Here is a 25,210-nt window from a genome sequence, read left to right as displayed (position 1 = left end):
CAAGTAATTTCCAGGGAAACTGCTCTTCGTCGTCTGGAGATCAGCTGTGCTTTTGAGAGGACTCCAGGCGCCACCTGGAGGTTGGCAACCTTTGTAAGAGGAATTTGGAAGCCTTTCCTTCTTCATGCCCTTTCCCTTACAGAGGCCAGAGCTGTTTATTTGTATTTATTCCTTCTTCTCTTTTTCCAGCAACAGGGATCTAAAGTAGCTCCCAGCACCATCCCCCCTATTCCAGAAAGACCAAACTATGGAGGTAGGTCAGGGGGAGGGGGAGTGACTAGCCCAGGGTCACCTAGTGAACTTCCGTGACAGAGTATGGATTTGAATCTGGATCTTAGTCCCACACTCAAACCTCACCATGCTGTCTTACAAAGGATTATGGGCCTGCCACTAGCAAAGGAAGCCGCATTTTGAGGACTGTCAAGTGTGATGCAGGGTTAGAGTTCCGCCCATATTGAATCATCTTGAGTACAATCGTTGGTCTCCACCTGGAGAGGAAATACATCTTCCACAGTTGACATAGTCCTCTATGGGGGAAGCAAGATCAGAGAACAAATCGCTACACTTCAGGCCTGCCCTGAATCACACATAGCTTCACTCTTATCCAAAGCATTGTTTTCCTGCCCCCACTCCGCTATCTGCTGCTCTGGCGTACTTTATGTCAGGTCCTGCAGCAGGGGTGACATTTAAGCGGGGCAAGAGAAGGCAGCTGCTGGGGGCACGTGCGATTCGTCCTTGAGATCACCTTCATTTCCAGTTTATTATGAAGCATAAAAAAATACCACAATGGTTTTTAGAAACAGTTTTTGGCAGTTTAATGCACACACACACACGTACAACAGAGAGCAGGCCTACAACTCCCCTCAACTATTGCTGTGTTGGTGTGCGTGTGTGGGGACCCCCACAGCAACAGGATTTCAGAGGGCATTGGGAGTTGCTTAAGTGGAGGGGAGGTAGAGAAGCTCACAAAGAATTTATTTGCACTTGTCTGCACAGAATTTAGACGGGATCCAGCCCTATATGTGAAGGTAGAACTCTTGATTTTTGTAGCAAATCCATTCCTCTCCCTTCTGAAGTTTCCCCCATGCCCCGTTTGATCAAAATGGTACCTCTGCAAGAGAAGGCCGATTCCTACAAATGCGTGAACTCATTGTTTAATAATGGTACAGCGAGATGTGGATGATCTTGACTGAAAATTACTTGTTTTTGAGATGACTGTCAGGAATATGTGAAAACGTGGTCTGGGGTGCATGACTGGTAATGGTCATTTCATTTGATGGAAAATACATGGATGTGACTCGGAGACATGCCAGGATGGTCTCTGGACTCCTCACTACTCAACAGGACAAGAGCAAGGGGCCAATATTCCTTTTTCTAGAGGTGCCCCCTATCTTACTCTGTTTTCTCTGAGCTGACTGTTGTTGGTGGTGGGGGGTGAGGTTCCCCACTCTGTGCCACCAGCCTTCAGCCAGACGCCTGACTCCAGCCTCTCTGCCACTTGTCCAAGGAGCTCGCCTGAGAAACCAGCATGCGTGCCTCCTTAGAGAGCCCTGCCCTTTATCCTCCAAGGACATTAGTCAGAAGGAAGGAAGTGACTGCAAGAGTAGAGTACCAGAATAGACACAGATACCTTTAACAGCTAAATGGGTGGGTTCTGCAAGATCTTCTTTACTGGCATCAAAGTGGACGTGGGGAGGAATCACTGTGATTATGCTGTAGTCTTGGTGCCATCTTTATGCGGTGCTATGGAAAGGCACCTTGAATGGATGGGAGAAGTTTTTCTCTTTCAGCTCTCGTAGCTCCAGCCTGCTGCCTCTCTCTCCCAACTCTATTTCGGCCGATAGTACATCAGAATGCCTCCATATCTAGTGGAGCATGTCGGCATTCTGAGAAATGAAATCTTTTATAAATCTCTGGTTTCCTCCCCTTCTCCAATTTGCCCATCTGGATAAATATCACTCGTGCCAGAAGCATCAATACTCAGCAAGGGCTTCCCAGTGGCTTTCCTCCTTGTGCAAATATTTGGTGGCGCTGTTTTTGTATTCTCAGCCCAGCAAGAGGGGAGGCTTGATTTGTCCCGAGGAGGCTCCGGTTTGCCAGTGGTGGACTCAGGCCTCCCTTAAGGTTACGTTACAGCTGGACTACCAAATGTATATGTGGCATGAAGTTCCTGAACATGGCAGATGGAGACTTCTCTCCCCTCATGATAGATAGGGGGGTGGGGAGAGAAAGGGGGTTTTGCATAGTGGCACCCTCATTGAGCCACCTTGGACTTGAGTTGAACACAACAACCCTGCAGTCCAGGACCAACCCTCAATGTTCAGCAGCTGAGACGGAGAAGAAACCATTTTTATACCCAGCTTTTCTCTAATTTAAGATACCTCAAAGTGGCTTACATTCGCCTTCCCTTCCTTTCCCTACAACAGGCACCCTGTGAGGTAGATGAGGCTGAGAGCTCTGAGGAAACATGAATTGGGCCAAGGTCACCCAGTAGGTCTCATGTGTCTCAGAGTGGCTTACAATCTCCTTCCCTTCCTCTACCCATAACCCTGTGAGATAGGTGAGGCTGAGAAAGCTCTGAGAGAACTCGGGATCACCCAAGATCACCTAGCTGGCTGTGTTTGGAGGAGGAGTGGCCAATGAAACCCTGGCTCTCCAGATTAGAGGCTGCTGTTCTTAACCACTATAGCTCGCAATGCATTCATAGCATGCACATATGTGCCGAACAGAAATACAAGTGGTGGACTGGACATTTAACCCTTAGGGAAACCTCCTAGTGGGCCACTGTCCAAGAGGGCACCAGGAACCTGGGACTGGGCTCACCACCTTTGTGCGTAAACAATTAGCTCAACAACAGTCTGCTCTGGCACGGACACCTAGGGCGCTCCAATGGTGTCACTGAGTCTAGTGGTCCGTGAACAGAGGCTGCTCAGGTAGGCTCATTCCAGGGCTGATCTCCTCCTGGTTCACTCTGGAAAATAAAGAACTCATTTGCCACTCAAATGACAGCCAGAAGCTGATGATCTCACTTAATGGTGGGGCTGGGACTGTCCACCCTCCTGATAAGGGGGAGCTGGAGCCTTCCCTCCGTTGCAAGGGTTTTAACCTGTTCCTTCAGTGGAAGACAGAAGGCTTCAGAATGAAGAGGTGGGGATGTTCAAGAGGCACAGGAGAAACGGCAGCAAGAGTTGTCGCTCGCATTTTGAACGAGCTGTCGGTCAGCCAATTTAAAACTCATTTCCATCTTGCCTACGGGACATGCTCGTTTTACTTTTAAGACTCTTCGTGGTGGAATACTGGTGGAGAAAATGGGCCTCTTCTGTCCCAGTAGTCAACGGCACGCACTCTGTAAAATCCCGTGACTCTTGTCCCTGTGAACAAAGTCCAAGCCGTGCGGTTAAACATCTTGCACATGCTGAAAAGATGGTGGGGAATGTAAAAACAAAAGCATAGACCATTAAATTTCCAATAATCATAAGCCTTCCTGGGCAAAAGCCCTACCTGGCCCCACATGCTTCTGAAGAACCCTTGGTGGGCACCAGAACAGGTGCTGGCAAGCACCCGTCTTACAACCTCTAGTGTCGATGATGATGTCATGCTCTCCAGTCCCAGAATTCAAGCAAGAAAGGGGTGGTGGTGGCAGAAAGTGCCATGAAGTTTCAGGTGCCACACAGCAAGCCCACAGGGGTTTCAAGGCAAGAGACCAATAGAGGTGATTTTGTCATTGCCTGCCTCTGTGTAGTGACGCTGGACTTCCTTGGTAGGTCTCCTGTCCAAGTACTAACAAGGGCCAACTCTGCTTAGCTTCTCAGAGCTGAGGAGAATAGCCTGGGCCATCCAAGGCAAGGCAGGGCACTACTAGGCTCCATAATGTGTCTGTTTATTTGAAGTATGTATATGCCTGCCTTTCTCCCAGGCATCACCAGACCCATGGCAGGTCTTTAAGAAGAAGAAGGGGTAGTTTTTTATACCCTGCTTTTCACTACTTGAAGGAGTTTCAAAGCAGCTTATAATTGCCTTCCCTTCCTCTCCCCCCAACAGACACCCTGGGAGGTAGGTAGGGCTGAGACAGCCCTGACAGAACTGTCCTGTAAGAAGATCCCCAAGAGAACTGTGACAGGCCCAAGGTCACCCAGCTGGCTGTATGTGGAGGAGTGGGAAATCAGAGCTCAGAGTGGGTTGCAACATATAAAACACACAATTTGAAATTTTACAAAATTTAAAATTATAAGAACCTTAAACTTTAAAACTTCTTAGGAGACTATTTCCTGAAAGGACATAAAAAACTGCTTTGCCTAATGCCACATCCTTCTCCAAAAAGAAGGACGGACAGTATGGATGAGGATGAGGATGAATTGGATGGATTTAGGCAGGGAAGCCTGCTCCAATTCTGGTGTTACTCCAACCATAAACCCGGCAGAACAACTCTGTACTGCTTAAGGTCCTGCAGGGTCCAGATTTCACTGGGCAAGAGCTTTCATTTCTTTGTAATTTGTAGCTAGGTGGTCCTTAATAAACAAAAACATTTAAGTTCCTTTCTAAGTTCACGCTTTTCTTCTAGAAGAAAACCGACACTATGAAAGGTGTCTGAAGGAATTTCTACAGGGTTTGAAATTAAGAAAGCAGTCAGCCAAGAGGCCTTAAATTGGGCTGTCTCAGTGGACGCTGGAAAGCAGATGGTGGACTTTACCTGGGCTGTGGACCAGCATTGTAAATATACGGTCTTTTGCACCGATTGGGTGGTAAGCTTTCCCATCCTGTGAGAAGACGACTTCATATGTTTTCAGACATCTAGGAGGAGAAGAAAAAAAAAAACACTTGTGGAAGGGCTTGCGAGTTCAGCTGATCTCTTTATCCCTGTTTTTCAGCAAAGGAAAATGGGGGAGGGAATGGAAAACAGCCACCCCTAGCCCAGTTACTCCTGAGCAAAAAGAAAGCCCAACAGCCTTGTAGCCAGGGCAAAGAAGCATCTCCATTGCATTCTGTTTCAGATGCCCATTCAATGGGCTGGAAGGTGTCTTCACTTACAGTGAATCCCCAGGGCCTCAGCGCATTGCTGTGCCATTGGTGCACCCGAGGTATTCAATTATTATTTGTTTGTTTAAAACCCTCCCTTATTTGAGGCTCCAACCAAGTGGTCAATAATGGCCCTGTAGGGGGTGGGAAGAGCCTCTGTCGACCACTGATGGTTACTGGACTCGGGTAAAAAGAGTTCTTCCTTGGGGCTCGGAGTGGGTGGGTGGGTTGGGACTGTCTTTTGGCAGAAGGGCATTTTGAGAGGCCTTGGGGTGTGGCTACAAGCAGGTGCAGAGCTGTGGAAGGTCCCTGGAGAGCTCCAAGTCCTGGGTAGTAGGAGGGAGGGGCCTTCTGTGGCCTAGCACCACCCCTGTCCAGGCGCTAGGCCACAGAAAGCCCCTGGCAAGCAAAGAGGTGTGTGGCCAGCTGACATCAATTTCGGCACGCCTCGAAGTCTGAAAAAATTCTCAGGTGTGCCTCCACAGTCAAAACCATCTCTGAAACTAGCTCTAACAGGACTGTGACTGGCCCAAGGTTACCTGGCTAGCTGCGTGTGTTGGAGCAGGGGATCAAACCCGACTCTCCAGATTAGAGGCTGCTGCTCTTAACCACTATGCATATTATCATAGCCCTGTAGTGATAGAGCAATATTTAATTTCTGATTTTTTAAAATGAAAAAGCCCCAGTGGTGCCAGGGGAGATGGCCACTGGTGGGGAACTGAGGCAGGGGATCTGTCTGGAAACCCTGTGGCCACAGGGCTATAGTGGCAGCTGCCGCATCAACAAAGAAACAACCCTCCTATCCTCGTGGAAAACATCACTGTCAAGTGGTATCCAGTTGTTGCCTCTCAGCGTGACTAATATAGAAATTCATGGCCAGCAAAACATGTTGTGGGTCTCTTAGGTTGCCTTCCTTGCAAATCTGGCTGTTATGGCATTAAATTCCAGGAGAGGTTTAAGAACCAAACAAAAACAGCCTTGGCTCTTTGTACAGGTTAAGTCGGCTTTCTGGAGGATAACTCTTTCCCTTATGTCAGCACAGGACTGCATTTAAAAACAAACACAATTCGGCTTCTTCTGGGAGAGTGACCTACTTTGAATTCACGCAGCCGTCATCCCACAGCACCAGAACTTGTCCCCTCGCAAGGCTGAAGAGGCGAACCCCGCTCACCTGGCAAGACAGGGATTCTCGGTGAGTACGGCCAAGTGCAGAAAGCAGAAATTCGAGTCTAGCTAAGCCTATTTCACTTATTTGAGGGAGTACTTTAAAAATACACACGAACACACACACACACACACAGGTTGAGGAGGGCTGGAAAAACAAAGAATCCCCATTATTGCAGAGTGCTCAGCCAGCTGAAAAAATACCAGCCAAGCTTTGGACAGATGTTGTTGTTGTTGGTCTAAAAGACAGCATTTACCAGAACATGTAGAGGGAAAGTCAGCATTATCCTTGGCTCTCTTGCTGATGATTGGAATGATATCGCTGACACGTGTGCAATAAAGTGACCCAGGGCTCCATTTCACATGGCCATCTACAAAAAACTGCACAGGACATCCATGTTCTTCTGTTTTAGCCATTGTCCCATCTCTGCTGAGCTGTGAGAGGAGGTGGCCACAGCCGTTTTAAAAAGAGCCAGGAAAAACGCAGAGCACCATCTGTACCTTTGCTTAGCAAACCAGAGAGGAAGATGCTGGTATGCATGCTGCGTGTAAACAGATATGATGGCCTTTAAAAAGGCACAAGGCCCAGCTCAATCTAACTATGCTAAGGTGGAGGGGAGGGGGGGGTCATAGTTTTGCAGGAGAAAGCAAATGTCAGGACTGCTTCTGATTGTACATGGACAATCTGTATACGGAAAACTAATGCGCCAAGGACGAAGTTTCTGGGGCCACCTCCTCCTTGGCATGCTAATGGGAAGAATGTTCTGTTTTCTGTGCAGGAGAGAGCATTCTACCACGCTAGCGCCTCTCTGCAGAAGGGTCAGTGCAAAACTCAGAGACATTCACTGCCTCGGTGAAAGCTAATCTGGCAGGTTAGTTGTTGTGTGTGTCCTTGAAAGAGAGCTAGGAACAGGCATCTAGGGAAAAGCTGGGCAGAATATTATTGGATGTATGCATGCATGTATGCTTGCATGTATGTATGATTTGATTTATATCCAGCCGCTCCCATGTAGTGGCTTGTGGCGGGTCACAGTAATCTTAAAAACCCCATAAAAACTTAATCCCTATTAAAACTTTAGACACACACACCCCACCAGTGACCAGATTCCTCTGCTTACAGACTTGTTAAAACACCTGAGGAGGGCTGCCAAGGCAGCCTGATGTTCCAGATAACTCAGGAAGGGGCCCAGATCTTACTTGCCCTGGCCTCAGCCGAAGATGCACATCAAGCTAGAATTGGTGCCTGATGGGTAGGGTGGCCAGGCCTTCTGCTATAAATTGAGGGAGGGGGGAACACCAGCATGGCACCAACTCCATGTCTCTGCTGGCACAAATTGTTGGAATTACGCAACATCTGCAGTGTGCATAATTGAGCTGAGGATGTCCTGCAGGGGGTATTGGAGGAAATGTATATTTAGCATAGATTAGGAACTTTTCCTGATGGTTTTCAAAAGCTCTCCTCCAGTGTACTGATTGGCTCAACAGGAGACTTCCTGTTTGTTTTGAGCACACTTCTTCCCTACTTGCCTCCAGAACAGTTGCTGAACAGAAGAATGACTGCAGACAACAGCTAGCTAGATGGTTAGGTCTCTTTTTCTCTATATCATCTTCTGAGAACAAAAACTAGTTTATTCTTTAAGCAACCTGGTGCTCCGCCCTGTCTGCATAGTCAAATTACACCAACAGTCACCCCGTACAGGCAATACTCTAGGACAGTGGTCCCCAACCTTCTTATCACCGGGGACCACTCAACGCTTGACAATTTTACTGAGGCCCGGTGGGGGGGGGGGGGAGTAGAAGAAGAAGAAGAAGAAGAGTTGGTTCTTATATGCCTCTTTTCCCTACCCGAAGGAGGCTCAAAGCGGCTTACAGTCGCCTTCCCATTCCTCTCCCCACAACAGACACCCTGTGGGGAACAGTTTTATCAGTGCCGTGGCGAGCCCAAGGTCACCCAGCTGGCTGCATGTAGAGGAGTGCAGAATCGAACCTGGCATGCCAGATTAGAAGTCCGCACTCCTAACCACTACACCAAACTGGCTCTCCTCTACTCTCAACCACTGCCCTAATGCTCTCTGATCGCTATGGTAATGTTTAAACATCCCTTCAAAATAAGATACAGACACACCACAACCATGAACCTAAGGAACATTTTATTTTCATTGAAATTTTAACTCATGACAATGACAGATCAATGGGAACCCTGAGCTTGTTTCTCTGCAACGAGATAGTCCCATCTGGGAGTGATGGGAGACAATGACACCCGAAGTGTGTTGTAAAGGGCTGGGGGGGATGAAGTAAAGGTCTGGGGGGGGGGGGGGAGAAGGCGTCCTTCGAGGCCCACCTCCAATTAGTCGACAGACCACATGTTGTCCCCGGCCCACAGGTTGGGGGTCGCTACTCTAGGATTCACCCAAAACTCCAGCAGTGTTGTCCCTTCCCACTATCCGTAGCATCTCCCATCAGCTGGCCACCCTAACAAAGAGAATAGAAGCAAAACTGAAACTGCCAGCAACAAAATGGATTCCAAGGACCTTTGAACCTCCCAAACCCCAGGGGTCCTAAGTGGATCTCAGGCACACAAAACAGGTTCATTCTGAATCTGATAGAAGCTCATTTAACTGTTCAGACAGGCTGTGGCAACTCACCTGGTCAGGACCAGCATGCGGTCTTGCACATATATGGATAAGAAAGAGAGCTGGGACAGGAAGCTCTTGTTTCAGTACCAAACTGCCTTCTTCGGGAAGGGGAAACGGTCCATTCACCACAGGGTCCTTTGGAATAATTTTTTTAAAAAATCAATGAAAGTTCCTGCAGGAGGGTGGAAATCACCTTCACAGAAGTCTATCCTGCCATGCAATATCAGATAGAATCATAAGAGTTGAAAGGGGCCATACAGGCCGTCTAGTCCCACCCCCTTAAGCATCCAGGATAAGTAGCTGTCCAGCCACTGCTTAGAGAGTGCTAGTGAAGGGGAGCTCACCACCTCCTTAGGCAGCTGGTTTCACTGCTGAACTACTCGGACTGTGAACAGTTTTCCCCAATAGCCAGTACCATTCTACACGTACTTTATACCCATTACAGCGGGTGCTATCCTCTGCTGCCAACAGGGACCACTCCCTGCCCTCCTTCAAGTGACCACCTTTGAAATACTGAAAGAGAGCAATCATGTCCTCTCTTAACCTCCTCTTCTCCAGGCTGAACATTCCCAAGTTCCCTCAAAGGGCTTGGTCTTCATGCCCTGGATCATCCTCATTGCTCTCCTTTGAACCCTCTCCATTTTGTCCATGTCCTTTTTGAAGTGAGGCCTCCAGAATTACACACAATACTCCAGGTATTGTGAAGTAGTCCAGACTGTATGCCACCCATCCACTGGTCAAATATTTAGTATGTAAAGCATTAGGGTTTTTGTTTTTTTAAGACGTCAATTGACGTTCCACTGTTTTTGCATAATGGGTTGAATGATCACTCCAAGACAGAAATGTAATCTGTCTTTATATAGTAGAAAGTCATTTAGTGCTGTGGGTAGTTGGTATAAATACCGACTGGGAGAAGAAGCTTTGTTACAGAGACGAGCGTTGTTTTGGGAAGCCGTGCCAGGTTAGGTTTTTGCATGAGAAACAGCATCTAGCACGGTTTAGTGGGGGGTCAGATCCAGCGTGATCTTTTGGGCCAACTTCCGTAGGAAATTCTATTAGAGGTTTCCTGTACAGTCTTCCTTTTTCTTCAACAAGAAAAGAAACTTCTCAGGCAAGAGGCGAGCAGTGACTAGTCAGAATGATCTCTTTGTGAAACTTTTTAAAAGACCTTGAAGGGACAGGCATGTCTTTTGATTGCATGAAATTCTTCTTCCATCAGAGCAATATTAGTAGATTGCGGGAAACGGTCTTAACTTTACTTACAAGCATAAGAAGGTGAGGGTAAGTTCTGCTTTTTTTTGATGAAAGAGTGGCAGAATTAGTCCTCCACTAATTAATATAATTAAGTGGTGGTTGTGGGTTTTCCTGGCTGGCGTGGCCATGCTCTGGTAGTCCGAGTTAGGGTTGGGCGCTTCGGCACTGGCTGCTTCAGGCGGGAATGGCCACTTTGGACACCAAAGCGGCCAACCCTAGAAACTTTGAGTCCCTGACATTTTGCTAGCAACTGTGGCCTGCGTCTTCAGAGGTAGGACACGGCAAGATGGGAATCTCTCTGTGACGAAGTGTGTGCTGAGATCCCCATCTTGCCAGAGGGATTCTCCTCTTGCCATGCCCTAGCTCTGAAGATGCCAGCCACAGTTACTGGTGAAACATTGGGGACTAAGACAACCAGACCATGGCCACACCACCCGGAAAACCCACCACTGACAGTTGACCCCAGCCATGAAAGCCTTTGACGATTCAATATAATTAAGATTAGTGAGTATCACAAGCAGTGAAACTTCTGGAAACATTTGGAGCATAATAATAATAATAATAATAATAATAATAATAATAATTCAGAGTGTTTCTATGAACAAGTAACTTACTCCCCTAGCACTGTCTGTTAGACTTCTTTGTTCTTCTATTTCCCCCCCCCCCCCCGTCTGGATGTTCATCTCTCTGTACTGCCCCCAAACAATCCTGATTTCTTCCTGTTTTACTCTCAGAGAAGCATTCTTAGGATCACACCTTGCTGGGCTTGGATACTAGAAGTTAAGTTCTACTGAAGGAGCAAATGACCATGGGAAACAATGACATCTGAAAGAGAACCGGCAGGTACAGGAAAGGTTAAATTGGTTTTTCCAGGATGCGGCATTCACCTGCCTTCTGCCTGCTGATTCTTTCTCTGTCCCCCTTTTACATTTGCATTTTCAGCAAATGCAGTTTGTTTGTTTGCCAAGATTCTGTATGACTCTACCCTGAATCCAAATCATTGTGTTGAGGCAGGCGGCTTTCAAAGTGACCAGTGGGAAGCAGGTTCCCGACGGTTCAAGCACACACTTATAAATGATGACTGGAGGAAAGATGAAAAGGCAAACGCAAGGTAGCCTTGTTTGGTTGGGAGAATCTTACTGCAAATATTTATGCCCTGCTCTCAGTGTGGACGGAAAAGGTCAGCAGCCCGGCAGGCAGCAAACATCTGGATCTCATAAAAAGGGATGCAGCGTGTTTGGACAACTCCCATTCGGTAGGTGCTTATATGGAACTGGGTCCTGGCAGCATGAATGATGGGTAAGTGGAAAGGAAAAATGGGAGCCATCTCTTATTTTAGGTCCCAGTTTCCTATTGCTGGCCCTAGTTGTACTATAGATCACTCTTACCCCACTTGAGACGTCATCGTCTACCCCAGAGGTAGTCAACCTGTGGTCCTCCAGATGTCCATGGACTACAATTCCCATGAGCCCCTGCCAGCATTTGCTGGCAGGGGCTCATGGGAATTGTAGTCCATGGACATCTGGAGGACCACAGGTTGACTACCCCTGGTCTACCCCACTCCCTACCCCTTCCTGGGAATTCTCATTTGGTGGTGCTGACAATTCTCTGAGACTATTCCTTGCCTTCCCTCCACTTCCAGAATTGCAGTTTGTGGGGTCCCCTGAAGAAAGGGAACAAGTACAGTGATTTAGAGTCTGTAACGTCGTGCGGTACTGGCTGTGGTCTATCCTGGTATAGTTGAAGAATAAAAAATGTATAATGTTTTGCCTGAGAAAGGGTATGCATATGTTCCTGCCATAATTTAGAAGAGCTGTCTTTTTTACTCTACTTTTTACTGCCCAAAGGAATCTTAGAGGGGTTTATAATAGCCTACCTTTCCTCTACCCACAGCATACCGACCCTGTGAGGTAGGTAGGTCTGAGAGAGCTCTGAGAGAACTGCTCTGTGTGAACAGCCCTGAGAGAACTGTGATTGACTCAATGTCACCCAGCTGGCTGCATGTGGAGGAGCGAGGAATCAAACTTGGCCCACCAGATTAGAGGCTGCCATTCTTAACTACTACACCAAGCTGACTCTCCTACACACTAATTTAGTGGACCAAACCACGGTTAACTATTCCCTCCACCCTACATTAACATATTTTATGTATGGTTTTATGTATGGTTCTCTGTTATAATGTAAACCGCCCTGAACCTCCGGGGAGGGCGGTATAGAAGTATGATAAATAAATAAATAAATATTATTCAGTGACTGAATAAGGGTAAGCTGGCAACAGTCGGGGGGGGGGGTATGATCCTCTGAGGAGGGGCTGGAGTTAGAAAATGCATGAGTGTTGGCTTTCTTGAGGGCTCAAATACTTTTAATTCCATTGGAGGACAGGTAACAGTGAGGACTTAAAATACTCAAGCACTTTCATGCAAGGACAAGCGAAACCACTAGGGCATTTGAGGCTTTTCAGTTTAGGAAAATAAGATGACATTTGAGGAGATATCACTACAGGTAGTAGGCGGGGAAAATGGAAAAAATTGATGCTCCTGTTTTTTCCTCACAAGGACTTTGTGCAGTGGTTTTTTTTTTTGGGGGGGGGCGGTTCCTCTGTTCCAAAATCTCTAGAAATTCTACTTCTCTGGACATCACGTCTCCAAGAGAAACAAAGACCCTGCTTTGCCAGCCTAACAATTACAGCAAGCAAAATCTGATGCCATCCTATCCACATTTATCCACTCCTTTCAGTTCTGTATGGCTTGCTTCTGAACTCATCCACACAGAACTGTATTGCACGGTGAGGCAGAAGAGTCTTATTATCAAATTAAATTTTCAACTTCCAATTTTAAAAATCTTTCCTTTTGCTTATACAGAATGCTTGTATTTTTCTATTGCCAATCAGCTTGTCTGGCTGAAGCGCTGTATGAAATAAATCAACTGGGCTTGCTTTTGACTAAACGTATGTCCAGTCAATCAGTGTTGAGAGCCGCTGCCAAGCACACCGTACCTCGGCTTCTCGGATTTTCTGGAACTGCTTTGGTGAAGGGAAAGCCGGGGCTCCCAGTTTCTTCCACTGCAGATATGGATTGGTCAGGTTGTTATCCATGTAGTAAGTGACGTACACGAGATCTTGGGGGAGACAGAGGGAAGGTAAACAGGTTAGCTTTCTTGCTCGGCTCTACCATCTATTTCTGATGATGGAAGAGCACCTCTGTTGTTGTGGGCTTTTTTTTGGGGGGGGGGGTGAGGGTGAAGCACACCAAAGCCTTCCACTCTGCAACCCTCCACCCCAAAGCTGTCTATGAGGGCCACAAACAAAATTTAAGGATTTCAGCGGTCTGCAATGGGAGGAGTAAAGAGTGAGGGAGGTACCATAGTCCTTGACTCTGTGATTCAGGCTGTGGGCTCAAATGCCTCATCTGAGCAATTGGAATTGTCTGATCCACTGTCACCTTCACTCCTCTTTTCATTTCCAGCTAAGAAAACAGAGGGTGAACTTGGAGACTGGAGTCCAGGCCTTTGGATTCCAGTGACCTCTCCATTTGGGGCGGGGCTTAAAGAGTTCATGCCATTGCCAAAGAGCTCACTTGGGCTCTGGTTGCTATTGGATACTGACCTTTCGTATGGACTCCCTTTGGAAACTTCCCCCAATTCCCATAGGCTTTGCTCTTGCACACAACTGTTTAGAAATCTATACCTCCCACCTGGGCTTGCTCTACCCTCAAGAGTTCCAGACACTTCAATGGCTTGAGAGGATAACTCTGGGCACGCTTTCTAGAACAGGAGATTATCCCTGTGGCCATTGGTGTCGTTGCCTGCAGAGAAATGCGAGCCAGCATCAGCGGCAAAGAGGGATCGTGGCTCAGTAGGCTGAACTGGCTGTTGGAGGTATTTATCAGTTTTAGGCGTGTCTCGGTGGCTCTTTGGTCATTTTAGCAATACCGTGACTCCTGTTTGGCTAGCTTTAGAGTGTGGTTGTGCTGGTCTGCAGCAGAACCACTTGATTCAAGGGTCGCAGCACTTCAGAGACCAACAAGATGTGAGGGGAATAAGCTTTCGAGAGTCAAAGCTCTTGCGTGCTTACTCTTGAAAGCGCACACCCCTACAATCTTGTTGGTCTCGAAGGTGCTATTGGACTTGGATCCAGCTCTACATTTGCTTGGCTGAAATCTTACCTTTGTGGCTGGGGTAGTTGGTTACCTTGATCGTCACGGCGCTAATGTTGGTGGACGTCCGGTTGTCGTGGCTGGAATAGAGCAATATGGCCGCCTGCCAGCTGTCGGACCACTGCAGCGTGGCAGGCTGGTGCAGGCTGGCTAGGACTCCCAGACTGCTCGAGTCATCAGATTCACAGCCGGAGATGTCTGCCGACGCTTGCTCCTCTCCTACACAAAGGTCAGTGGGGTCATGTCAAAGAACTGCCTTGTCTTCACGAAAAATATGAGAAATGCACAAGGATTGGTGTTTATTTGCACAGGAGTGCCATCGCAGCTCCCAAGAACAAGGCGTATGAATCCTGTCTGGTTTCTGGTGAGTCAGTTACCCAGATCACAAATGGTTTTGTAGAGATGCTTCTCGTGCATTAAAAGAAGTTTGAACTGGCCCTGCACCCTTATGAGGCATGTCAGGGAGACAGCAGTGACCTGGACAAGATCGCCCTGTGAGTTAGTCCCCGACCTCGATAGCCCAGGCAAGCCTGATCTCGTCAGATCTTGGAAACTAAGCAGGGCTGACCTCAGCTGGTATTTGCATGGGAGACCTCCAAGGATATGGATGGAGTTCCTCCAAGGAGCACTAGAGAGGCAGGAAATGGCAAGCCACCTTCTAACGTCCCTTGCCTGGCTGCCAAACAATCCTCAAATCTCTTGGCTACTCTACCAACAGCATCTGATAAATAAATACAAATAATATCCTGTGCGTTTTATGGCTGTACTATTGTGGTGTTCCTTATGTGAGGCAGCCTTGGAAGATGGTCCAGAAATGCCATCTAGTACACAAAATGGCAGCCAGAATGAGGCAGGCTCCTGCTGCAGTAAAACTATAGCATCTGTCTTTCAGTGGTGGAGCGGTTAAGAGCGGCAGCTTCTCATCTGTCGAGGTGGGTTTGATTCCCTACTCCTCCTTCACATGCAGCCAGCTGGATGACTTTGGGATCGTCACAGCCCTGAAAATGCTGTTCTCACAGAGCAGTTTTCTCTCAGCCTCACCTCCCTCACAGGGTGTCAGTTGTGGAGAGAGGAAGGAAAGGCGACTGTAAGCTGCTTTGAGACTCATCTGGTAGAGAAAAGCGGGGCATAAAAACCAACTCTTCTACCATCTCCGTTGGCTCCAAGCAGGGTTGTCAGGCCAGCCAGTTGGGGGTTGAGAAGGTGGCAGGGTCACCTGCATGGGGCAGGGTCACCTGCAGGACAATGTTGCTTCTGGGTGAAACCAGTGATAGTGGGTAGCTCTAGGAATCACCAGAAACCTTCCATGGTTTGGTCTTTAAGGTGCAAAGCCTTTATTTATGGGATTGCAGAATGGGTTTATTGAGCTTTAGAGCTTCTGTGTGTTGTACCTAGCAGCGCCAGCAAGCCCATGGCTGTGAGCACCGGCTTCCTCACCATCTGGACATGAGGTGGTTTGGTGTTGTTCATCTGGAAGCGTGCCGTCAGCGTCCTCTGGGTGAAGTGATAGGGGTGGTAGCTCAGAAACGCGTTGTCATTGCTCAGCAAAGTGTAGTTGATGGTGTTGTTGGGTTTAGCGATCAGGAGGTTTTGATGCTGGGCGATAACCTGTGAAGAAATGGAAAGCCTGTGTTGACACTTGGGCGCCATTGCTGTGTTCTGGAACTCTTAAAGCAAGACATATAACAGGGCAGTATTGGGGAACGGTAGCGGAGCAAGGTTGGTGTCCAGGTGCACCCTTAAGACCAACAAAGTTGCATTTAAGGTATAAGCTTAAGTTTTTAAAAACCTTCCTTAGGCACAAATAAACACAGACACCCATGAAGAGACCTCGTACTGAATCAGGCTACAGCCACTTCTTCAGGTGCAAACAGGTCATCTCTATCCAGACATTTTCCAGGGGGGCACGGAAACAATTTGTCTGTCTGTCTGTCTGTCTGTCTGTCTGTCTGTCTGTATTAATTAATTAATTAAGTAATTAATTAATTAATTCATTCATTCATTCACATTTATATACCGCCCTCCCCAAAGGCTCAGCAAGTACAGCATAGTTATGTAAAATTCACACCTACCAAAGGGGAAACAGAGAGGCCAATTGCAGAGAGTGAGCAGATTTGAGTTGGGAGTGGGCAGAAGGGAGTTAAACTAAAATTACATGTACAGCGAATGGACGACACCTGAATGGAGCTGTTCTTACGGGTATTATACCTGCCATTTAGAAATCACACAGGGACTTCAGACTGCCAGTTCTGGCTTCATTTGAAATGGCAATATTATGGGTTTTTAAGAAAAGCGATTCTCCTTGTGCATTTGTCCATTTCTTCCTTTGTTGCACAAGCCTATGTGTATTTTCTCAGAAGCAAGCTCTGCTTTATTCAGTGGGGGCTGCGGCCCAGGAAACTGCACAGGACTGCAGCCCCCCCCCGAATATTCCATACTTGACAAAATCCCAGTCCTGCAGAAACACTACAGGCATTTCAGTACGATGCATGCGTGCACGACTTCTCTTATTTTGAACAATTTGGTTTATTCCATGCACTTTCAAAGCATTTTAGAAGTAGATTTTTATGGTTTTCACAGGAAAATCCAGCTGCAAAAGCATATTGAAAGTGCATTGTCCAACCCAGCCTTGAGCATGACCATTTTAGGCATGAATGATCACAAGGCGGAGTTTTTTGACTGCCTCTTCTCTCAACCCATCCAGCTGACACAGGTGCGTCTATTTTTCTTTTTCTTTTTTGCTGTCAAGGCGCAGCCGACGTACAGCTATCCCAGAGGTGCAGGGGTGGTTTGACATTTCCTGCTTCATAATCATCATCAACAACATCATCAGTTATAGAAGAATTTCAATTGATGTGCTGGATGCAAAGCAGTCCTGTACACACTTTTGAGTACCAGAAGTCCACCATGGTGCGTTAGCGCCAGGACTCATTAAGGAGCCTTTTCCAATAGTGGGAGTTGACCTAAATCCACAGCCTGGCTAAAATTAAGACCCAAGGAGGAGGATAGTGGCGAGGCAGCTAATCAGATCTAAAAGGATTAATGGTATGGGCTGAAATACGCAGAACAGCTGGTTGGTTTTCAAGCATCTCCTGCGCAGCAGACTGGAATTCTAGAATCACCTGTCTTTAAGCTTGAGTGGTACTGAGAGCCAGCTTGGTCTAGTGGTTAGGAGCGTGGACTTCTAATCTGGCATGTTTGATTCTGCACTCCCCCACATGCAGCCAGCTGGGTGACCTTGGGCTCGCCACGGCACTGATAGAGCTGTTCTGACTGAGCAGGAATATCAGGGCTCTCTCAGCCTCACCTCCCTCACAAGGTGTCTGTTGTGGGGAGAGGAAAGGGAAGGCGACTGTAAGCTGCTTTGAGACTCCTTCGGGTAGAGAAAAGTGGCATATAAGAACCAGCTCTTCTTCTTCTTCTGAGTGGGGACAGAGGTTCTTTCTCACCTGGACACCCGGAGAGCCACACTTTGACCACTCCTGGCCTAAAGCAAACCTGAGAAGTGCTGGACTGAAGCGGCTTATGAGGTAAAGAAACTCAGCTCAGACTTCTGTGGGCACATCTGCCACAGCTTGGGGCAGGGTGATGGAGATGGATGTTTTTAAGCAGTGAAAAGATTTGCCTGAGGTCATTCCAGTTACTCTTGAAGGCCCAGGAGACGGGTCAAGCTGATTGTCCGGGTCAGTTAGCAATGGTAGCCTCGGTCAGGAAGAAAAGGAAAGGATTGGGTTGTGGGGGAGGGGTGAGAGACAAGGGTTGCCAGCTCTGGGTTGAGAGATACTTGGGAGATTTTGGGGATGGGACCTCAGTGGAGTATAATACCTTGGAGTCTACCTTCCAAAGCATCCATTTTCTCCAGGGAAACCGATCTCTGTAGTCTGGAGATGAGCTACAATTCCAAAGGATCCACCTGGAAACTGGCATACCAAGGGGAGAATATTCTGGGAGTTTAGCATTTGATCCTTTTTGTTCGTCAGATTCAGTGGTTTAAAAGCTCAGCACAAAATGGTCAGGCAAGAAGTTAACTAAGGGAAACCTCATACTTTATAAAATCTTCCTCTTCCAACAACAAGGCTGAGAGAGCTCAGACAGAACTGCTCTGTGGGCACAATTCTAACAGGGCTGTGACTGGCCAAAGGTCACCCAGGTGGCTCCATGTGGAAGAATGGGGAAATCAAACCCAGCTCCCCAGATTAGAGGCCAGTATTCTTCACCACTACACCAAGCTGGTTCTTAGCTCTGAAACCAGGTGTACTGGAGCTCCCTGGCGCTTTTCCAGGTCAAGGAAACAGTGCAGGAAGAAAGCTTAAGACCCTGACTTCTCCCCCTCCTAAGTCCGGTGATGAGTTACCTGAGCTGTGGTCCCCATCCAAATCATGATCATGTAAACGTAAGAATCTCTGACAAATTCTTGTGTTGACAGTGAAGGCTTTATGATGTATAGCAGGAGTTGCCACACTGTAGCTCTCCAGATGTCCATGGACTACAATTCCCATGAACCCTTGCCAGTGGGGTTCATGGGAATTGCAGTCCATCGACTTCTGGAGAGCCAGTTTGGCCACCCCTGAGTATGGACTGGCCCTGAGGGAATAAAGCAGACATTTTTTGCTGACTGAGGAGGGGAATGGACTGAGGCACTGGTAAGTCATACCCTTTACAACAGGGGTAGTCAACCTGTGGTCCTCCAGATGTTAATGGACTACAATTCCCATGAGCCCCTGCCAGCTTTTGCTGGCAGGGGCTCATGGGAATTGTAATCCATTAACATCTGGAGGACCACAGGTTGACTACCCCTGCTTTACAACATCTTAACTTTGAAGCAGCAAACCAGGAGCTATGATAGAGATGCTGACATTTGACAGCTAGAGGTAAAGTCTGGGCAGCCCTGAGGAGATAACGGCCGGCATTCTGGTACCGAAGAATTAAACATTTAAATGCCACAGGCTTTGTTTAAAGTCATTTCTGACAGGCCCCACCATTTTTAGCTTTGTTGTTGAACCTTGTTTGCCTTTTTCATAAATAGCCCAGTTTCCCAGAAGTAAATACAGTGTAAGGAATGTGAAGCGTATGGCATTAAAAAGTGGCAGGATTCATGTTTCAGGCTACTGCAGTGCATGCTTTCATCACCTCAGAGTGGGATCTCTCAGTTTAAGAACTTCATGTATTCCTGTCATCCCTGTCACTGTATATGAGGGAGGGGGAAATCAATACATTGTTTTTGTTTGAATTTAGGGTACAATAGGCCTGTACAGAGCCTCTTGTGGCGCAGAGTGGTAAGGCAGCAGTCATGCAGTCTGAAAGCTCTGCCCATGAGGCTGGGAGTTCGATCCCAGCAGCCGGCTCAAGGTTGACTCAGCCTTCCATCCTTCCGAGGTCGGTAAAATGAGTACCCAGCTTACTTGTTGGGGGGTAAATGGTAACGACTGGGGAAGGCACTGGCAAACCACCCCGTATTGAGTCTGCCATGAAAACGCTAGAGGGCGTCATCCCAAGGGTCAGACATGACCTGGTGCTTGCACAGGGGATACCTTTACCTTTAGGCCTGTACAACCTGTGTCAAACGGAACACCATCTCCCTACCTATAGCAAACGGCCAGGCAACAGGTTTCATTATGACCAACCCACACAGAAGAAGAAGAGCTGGTTTTTATACCCCGCTTTTCGTTGCCAGAAAGAGTGGTTTACAATCACCTTCACTTCCCCTCCCCACAACAGGCACCCTGTAAGGTATGTAGGACTGAGAGAACTCTTGACAGGACTAGTCTGTGAGAGCAGCTCTAACAGGACTGTAACTAGCCCAAGGTCAACCAGCTGGCTGCATATGGAAGAGCAGGGAATCAAACCTGGCTTGCCAGATTAGAAGCCGCTGCTCTTAACCATTACACCAAGTTAGCTCTCCAGCTGGGTGAACCTGAGCTAGTCATAGTTCTCTTAGAGTTGTTCTCACAGATCAGTTCTCTTAGAGCTCTCTCAGCCCACCTACCTCACAGGGTGTCTGTTGTGGGGAGAATAAGGGAAAGGGGTTTGTAAGCTGCTTTGGTGTTCCTTCAGGTAGTGAAGAATGCAATACAAAAAAACAGCTCTTCTTAAAGTTGCCACTGGGCTCACTTTGTTCTGTTGCTTCAGACCAACATGCCTACTCACATGAATCTAACAGAAAAAAATGTGTCCCCCCTAAAATGGAATTGCAAACACTCAGAAGCTGCAGTGACAAGCTTCCAAACACTTGAAGGCGGACAAGTCCTAAATCCTGCAGCTGCGAATGAGAGAATCTATGGGTTAGGGGCCTACCTTTTATCCCATGAGTTAAGTCCCATCTAGTGCAATGAAGAGGAGGAAAGCATTCAGTGCAAGGAAAAGAAAATGCCAAACTCGGATTTCGTGGGCCAGGAGTTTCCCCAGCATGAACTCTCACACTATTTACTTGGTGTTTTGTGAGTTCGCTCCAGGGCTATTTCAGACTAGTTAAAAGTGTTGAGGTGGATTCAGAAACCCTCAGGCTTTCATGGAAGAAGGATTGGCTTTGATAACGGAGCTGCTACAGTAAATAAATCCTACATATGTTTTTTAAAAGGGCCATATTTAAAAAAAGAAGAACCAGCTAGGCAGGTTTAATAGGCAACAGGCTTGTAGATTAGGAAACGGGGCAATGAACTGTGGTGGAAAGGCCAGCTTCCTCACTCTCACTGCCCTGGAACTGTTAGATCCAATGTGTCTTCAGTCACATGTATTTGGGGGCTTCCCAATATTGGGGGCTTTGGGGGATGAAACTCATGATTGGCAGCAGGGAGTGAGCCTAGTGAACGATCTGGAATGATGTGTGCTTAGATCAAACTCCTTATTGGGCACAGAAAAGGAGAGGTGCGTGAAACACTGGCCTTTGCTATTGGCTGGCAATATGAAGCCTCTGGATTGGTCAATCATGGACCTATTGTCTCTGCATGGTCCTTTTCTCCTGAGGTACTTGAACACACTCATGAAGCTGCCTTCTAGTGAGCCCACCAAGGTCACTGTTGTCTTGAATCTTCAGGGTCTCAGGTTCAGGTTTGTCACATCACCCGCTACCCAATCCTTTTCTTAATTCGAAAAGTCAGGGATTGAACCTGGGGCCTTTGGCCTGCAAAAGCACATGCCTTCCCACTGAGCCACGGTCCTTCTCACTCTCAGTTCCAGTTTCTCCAGCAGAAGCAATTTGAACCAGAAGAATACATCCTCCAGTCTAGAGGAAGGAACTCTCCTGGCCTTCTCAGTCCTTCACACTTGCAAATGGAGCAAACAGCCCAAGACAATTGTTGCTGTGAGTTTTTAGCCTCTGGAAATTGTGCTTTATTCCTCTGTTAGCACTGAAAGTTCAATCTTACCTTGACCACCAGAGCTGCGTAGGTGACATCTGCCCTCCATGGCTGGGGAATCGACCAGCCAACCAAGGGATCTGCCTCGTCATTGTACATGGGCAGGGAACTGAAACGGGGGAAAGTCTTCTGAATCTGTCCCATCGCTTCCGTCTCCTGCTCCAAGATGTGAAGAGAACTCCCAGCTCCCTGTGGGTTTGAACATTATCATCCATTAGATTTCAAGCCCACAGGCAAGTTGCATTCACACAAACACCCCCCCCCCCCTTCTACCATATACCTTCGTTGTTGTATTTAAAAGTTTGATACAGAGAGATTGGGGTTAAGAAGCTTGATCTTGTCCAGATTACTTGCATTCATTTCTTGTCCTGGTATTTCCCAAGCCACACAAATGATTATTTATTATATCATTTGGCGTGTTTAGTGTAGCCAGGTGATCTGAGGATTTTATGGCAGCCAGGCAAGGGACGTTCAGAGGTGGCTTGCCATTGCCTGCCTTTGTGTCATGACCCCTAGCGTTCTTTGGATGAACTTCCACCCAAATCCCTGGAGGTCTCCCATCCAACCCTAGCCAGAGTTGGCTGTGCTTCCAAGATCTGAAGTGATCCAGCTTGCCTGGGCTATCCAGGTCAGGGCTTTCATTACTTTAACAGCATTACAAACGATGTAAGTGGAGGTTTTTTTACACAGGGATAGTTCCCTGCCCCAAGGAGACTCTGAGAGGTAGTAAGAGACTGGGTATAGCAGCAATTATAGCAATGGCACAGTCAGGAAACCCTGTTTAGGAACTCTTCAGCAACTCTGAACCTTAGATGGAAGTGTGCATCATGGCATTCGCATCAGGAATTGTGCTTCCGCTACAGACTTCCTAGGAGGCTTTTGCCAAGTCCTGGCCTCAAACTCCTCTTTGCAGCAAGATCATACACCTTATTGGGCAGGAGACAGATGACATGGTGTCAGAAGTTGTGGAACTGGGGCATTCGACTAAACTGAAGGCCATTTCTTTGCTCCACTGCTGGAATCATCAAGGGAGCGGTGAGAGTCCCACCCAAAGAAAAGAAGATTGAACGCCAGGATTTTCCCAAACAGGGAGATGTGACAACTACCACAGAGACCGTAGTGTTTGGGGGATATTCCTCTTAGGCTGAGAGCTGTCTCTCAGGCTCCCTTCAGCAATATGCAAATACTACAGGGCAGTTGTAAAAATTACTGAAGTGATGTCTGAATGTTATAAAGCAGGTATCTTCAAGGGTATCGTGTGGGAATTCTGAGGAAGGATGGTGGGCACCACCACAAAATGGTTGCCATTGGAGGCGGGGCCAATTGCAAGATGGCTGCCATGGGGGGAAATTTCAAATTGATGTGAGGTTCCAAGACAAGCATCTTCCATGCAGGCCCAAAGTTGATGCTTCCTGGATTCTAACAAAACACCTCCTGCTCCACTGAGATGAAGAAAAGCAGGCATTGGCTCTTTGGTTTGGAAAGAGGTGTTTTGGAAGAGAAGAAGATGGGCACTAGGAAACACAAAGCCGAGGATACTGTGTTGTCTCTGGCCACCATATTGGAGTTCAAAAGCAGGGGTAGTCAAGATGTCCTCCAGATGGTCCTCCAGATGTCCATGGACTACAATTCCCATGAACACCTGCCAGCAAACACTGGCAGGGGCTCATGGGAATTATAGTCCATGGACATCTGGAGGCCCACAGGTTGACTACCCCTGCTCTAAAGCACCATATAAACATTGTCTGTTCAGCGTTTTATACACGTGCATCCACTGATACACTTGCCACATTCCCCGGAATTCAATCTGGAACCTTTGTGCCACGTAGCAAAGTTTTAATGCAGGCAAGCCAATAAATCTGAGCCTTGAAATAGGGCTATGAATTGTTTTATGTGTTCTGAACTTCACGGTGAGCAAACAGAGTGCCAGACCTTCTTATGCATGGCAATGTAGTCCAGCCGCACGCCGGTCTCTCCTGTGAAGAAATTCGTTCCGTTGAGGCAGTGACTGAGCAGCCTCCAGCACAGTGGGGACTTGGGGTAGGGGTGAAAGGAGTCTCCGGGGCCTCCCAGTCTCAGCTGAAAACTGACTTGTCTTAATCCTTCTGAGCAGGCATCATAGTAGTTGAGGAATCCTAGGAATGAAACACAGTCACTTAAGCTGCAGTGTTTTGCTGTCAGGAGAGGAAACTGCCTTGCTCTTTGGTACATACTAGATAGAAATTTGTTAAAGAAGAAGAGCTGCCTTTTCTACCTCACTTTTCACAACCTGAAGGAGTCCCAAAGTGGCTTGCAAACACCTTACCTTTCCCCACAACCTACACCCTGCGAGGTAGGTGGGGCTAAGAGAGCTCCAAGAAAACTGCTCTATGAGAAATGTTCGAAGAGAACTGTGACTAGTGCAAGGTCACCAAGCAGGCCGCATGTTGAGAAGTGGGGAATGAAACTCAGTTCTCCAGATTAGAGACCTTTTTAACCACTACACCACACTGGCTGTCTAAAGAGTAGCATATCCTATTATATTGGCTATACCACTGCTATAGGCCAACAAGGTGCTTGCCTTTTTTGATCCTTCAATTGGCCCACTTCAGTTGCTAAACCTGGAAATATGCAGAAAGGTTAAACCTCCTTCTCCCTCATTCTGTAAAAAGGTAAAGGTAAAGGTATCCCCTGTGCAAGCACTGATTCATGTCTGACCCTTGGGGTAACGCCCTCCAGTGTTTTCATGGCAGACTCAAGACGGGGTGGTTTGCCATTCCCTTCCCCAGTCATTACCAGTCAAGCTGGGTACTCATTTTACTGAGCTCAGAAGGATGGAAGGCTGAGTCAACCTTGAGCCGGCTGCTGGGATTAAACTCCCAGCCTCACGGGCAGAGCTTCAGACTGCATGTATGCTGCCTTACCACTCTGCGCCACAAGAGGCTCTTCCCTCATTCTGTAGTTAGATTCAAATTCTATCCCCCACTCCCCACCCCGTCTCCCTCCCAAACACACACTGAAATTTCGATTTTTAAAATTCTGGGAAGATCCAGTCACAAATCTCATCTGGTCTGGGCCTTGGAAAGTCAGAGACAAGTGAGTTTCAGCATCATTGTTCCGGTCTAATTTCACACAAAATTGAATTTTGCTGTACAAATCTTAAATTATTTTGGAAACTTAGAAGAAAGGATTGTGGATTTTTAGGGGTTTGGGATTAAGTTTCTTTTCTACTGTTCTTAGGTTACTTGATAATCCCAAACTGCTATCTTCAGTAGTAGATCAAAAGATTGGTGCTTTTAACATGGGTTATGCAAGATGTATAAACCAATGTAAATACACATGGTTACAATTGTTATAACATTGCATTTTGTTTTCTATATATGCATTTAGTTAAGAGACTCCTAACCCTTGAGCCCTATTTGATACTTGACGTTTGTTGATTTATCTTTTAAGAGCTTGTACGGCAAAAGGCCATTATCTCTGGGGCATGGGAAACGGAGTTGTCTTTTACAAGTTCTGAGGTGGGACATTTATCAATCTTGTTCTCATCAGTCCAGCCCTATGACAGGGCTTCTTCCTACTGCATTCAAATAGTAAAAAACAGAAAGGTCTCAAAATTGACTTACCATTGGCGGTCATCGACACGTTGTCA

General features: G+C 47.2%; 1 protein-coding gene across 1 annotated transcript in view; it reads right to left on the bottom strand.

Moving 5' to 3' along the window:
• Positions 1–789: 789 nt before the first annotated feature.
• Positions 790–25,210, bottom strand: part of IDUA (alpha-L-iduronidase) — a 60,419-nt gene continuing 35,998 nt past the window's right edge. Inside the window, exons 5-14 of the mRNA XM_077345607.1 lie at positions 25,185–25,210; positions 23,512–23,714; positions 21,589–21,768; positions 15,616–15,832; positions 14,234–14,443; positions 13,066–13,187; positions 8,826–8,951; positions 6,111–6,187; positions 4,691–4,791; positions 790–3,371 (exon numbers count right to left, since the gene is read on the bottom strand). The exon at positions 25,185–25,210 is cut by the window's right edge and continues 70 nt beyond it. Of these exons, the coding sequence (XP_077201722.1) occupies positions 3,274–3,371; positions 4,691–4,791; positions 6,111–6,187; positions 8,826–8,951; positions 13,066–13,187; positions 14,234–14,443; positions 15,616–15,832; positions 21,589–21,768; positions 23,512–23,714; positions 25,185–25,210 (1,360 nt within the window). The 3' untranslated portion in view covers positions 790–3,273. The remainder of the gene's footprint in view (positions 3,372–4,690; positions 4,792–6,110; positions 6,188–8,825; positions 8,952–13,065; positions 13,188–14,233; positions 14,444–15,615; positions 15,833–21,588; positions 21,769–23,511; positions 23,715–25,184) is intronic.

Source organism: Paroedura picta, chromosome 7 (genome assembly GCF_049243985.1).
Source record: "Paroedura picta isolate Pp20150507F chromosome 7, Ppicta_v3.0, whole genome shotgun sequence".
In the NCBI taxonomy this organism is placed as follows: Eukaryota; Metazoa; Chordata; class Lepidosauria; order Squamata; family Gekkonidae; genus Paroedura; species Paroedura picta.
Note: the sequence above shows the minus strand (reverse complement) of the source record. Positions and strands in the feature narration are given on the sequence as shown.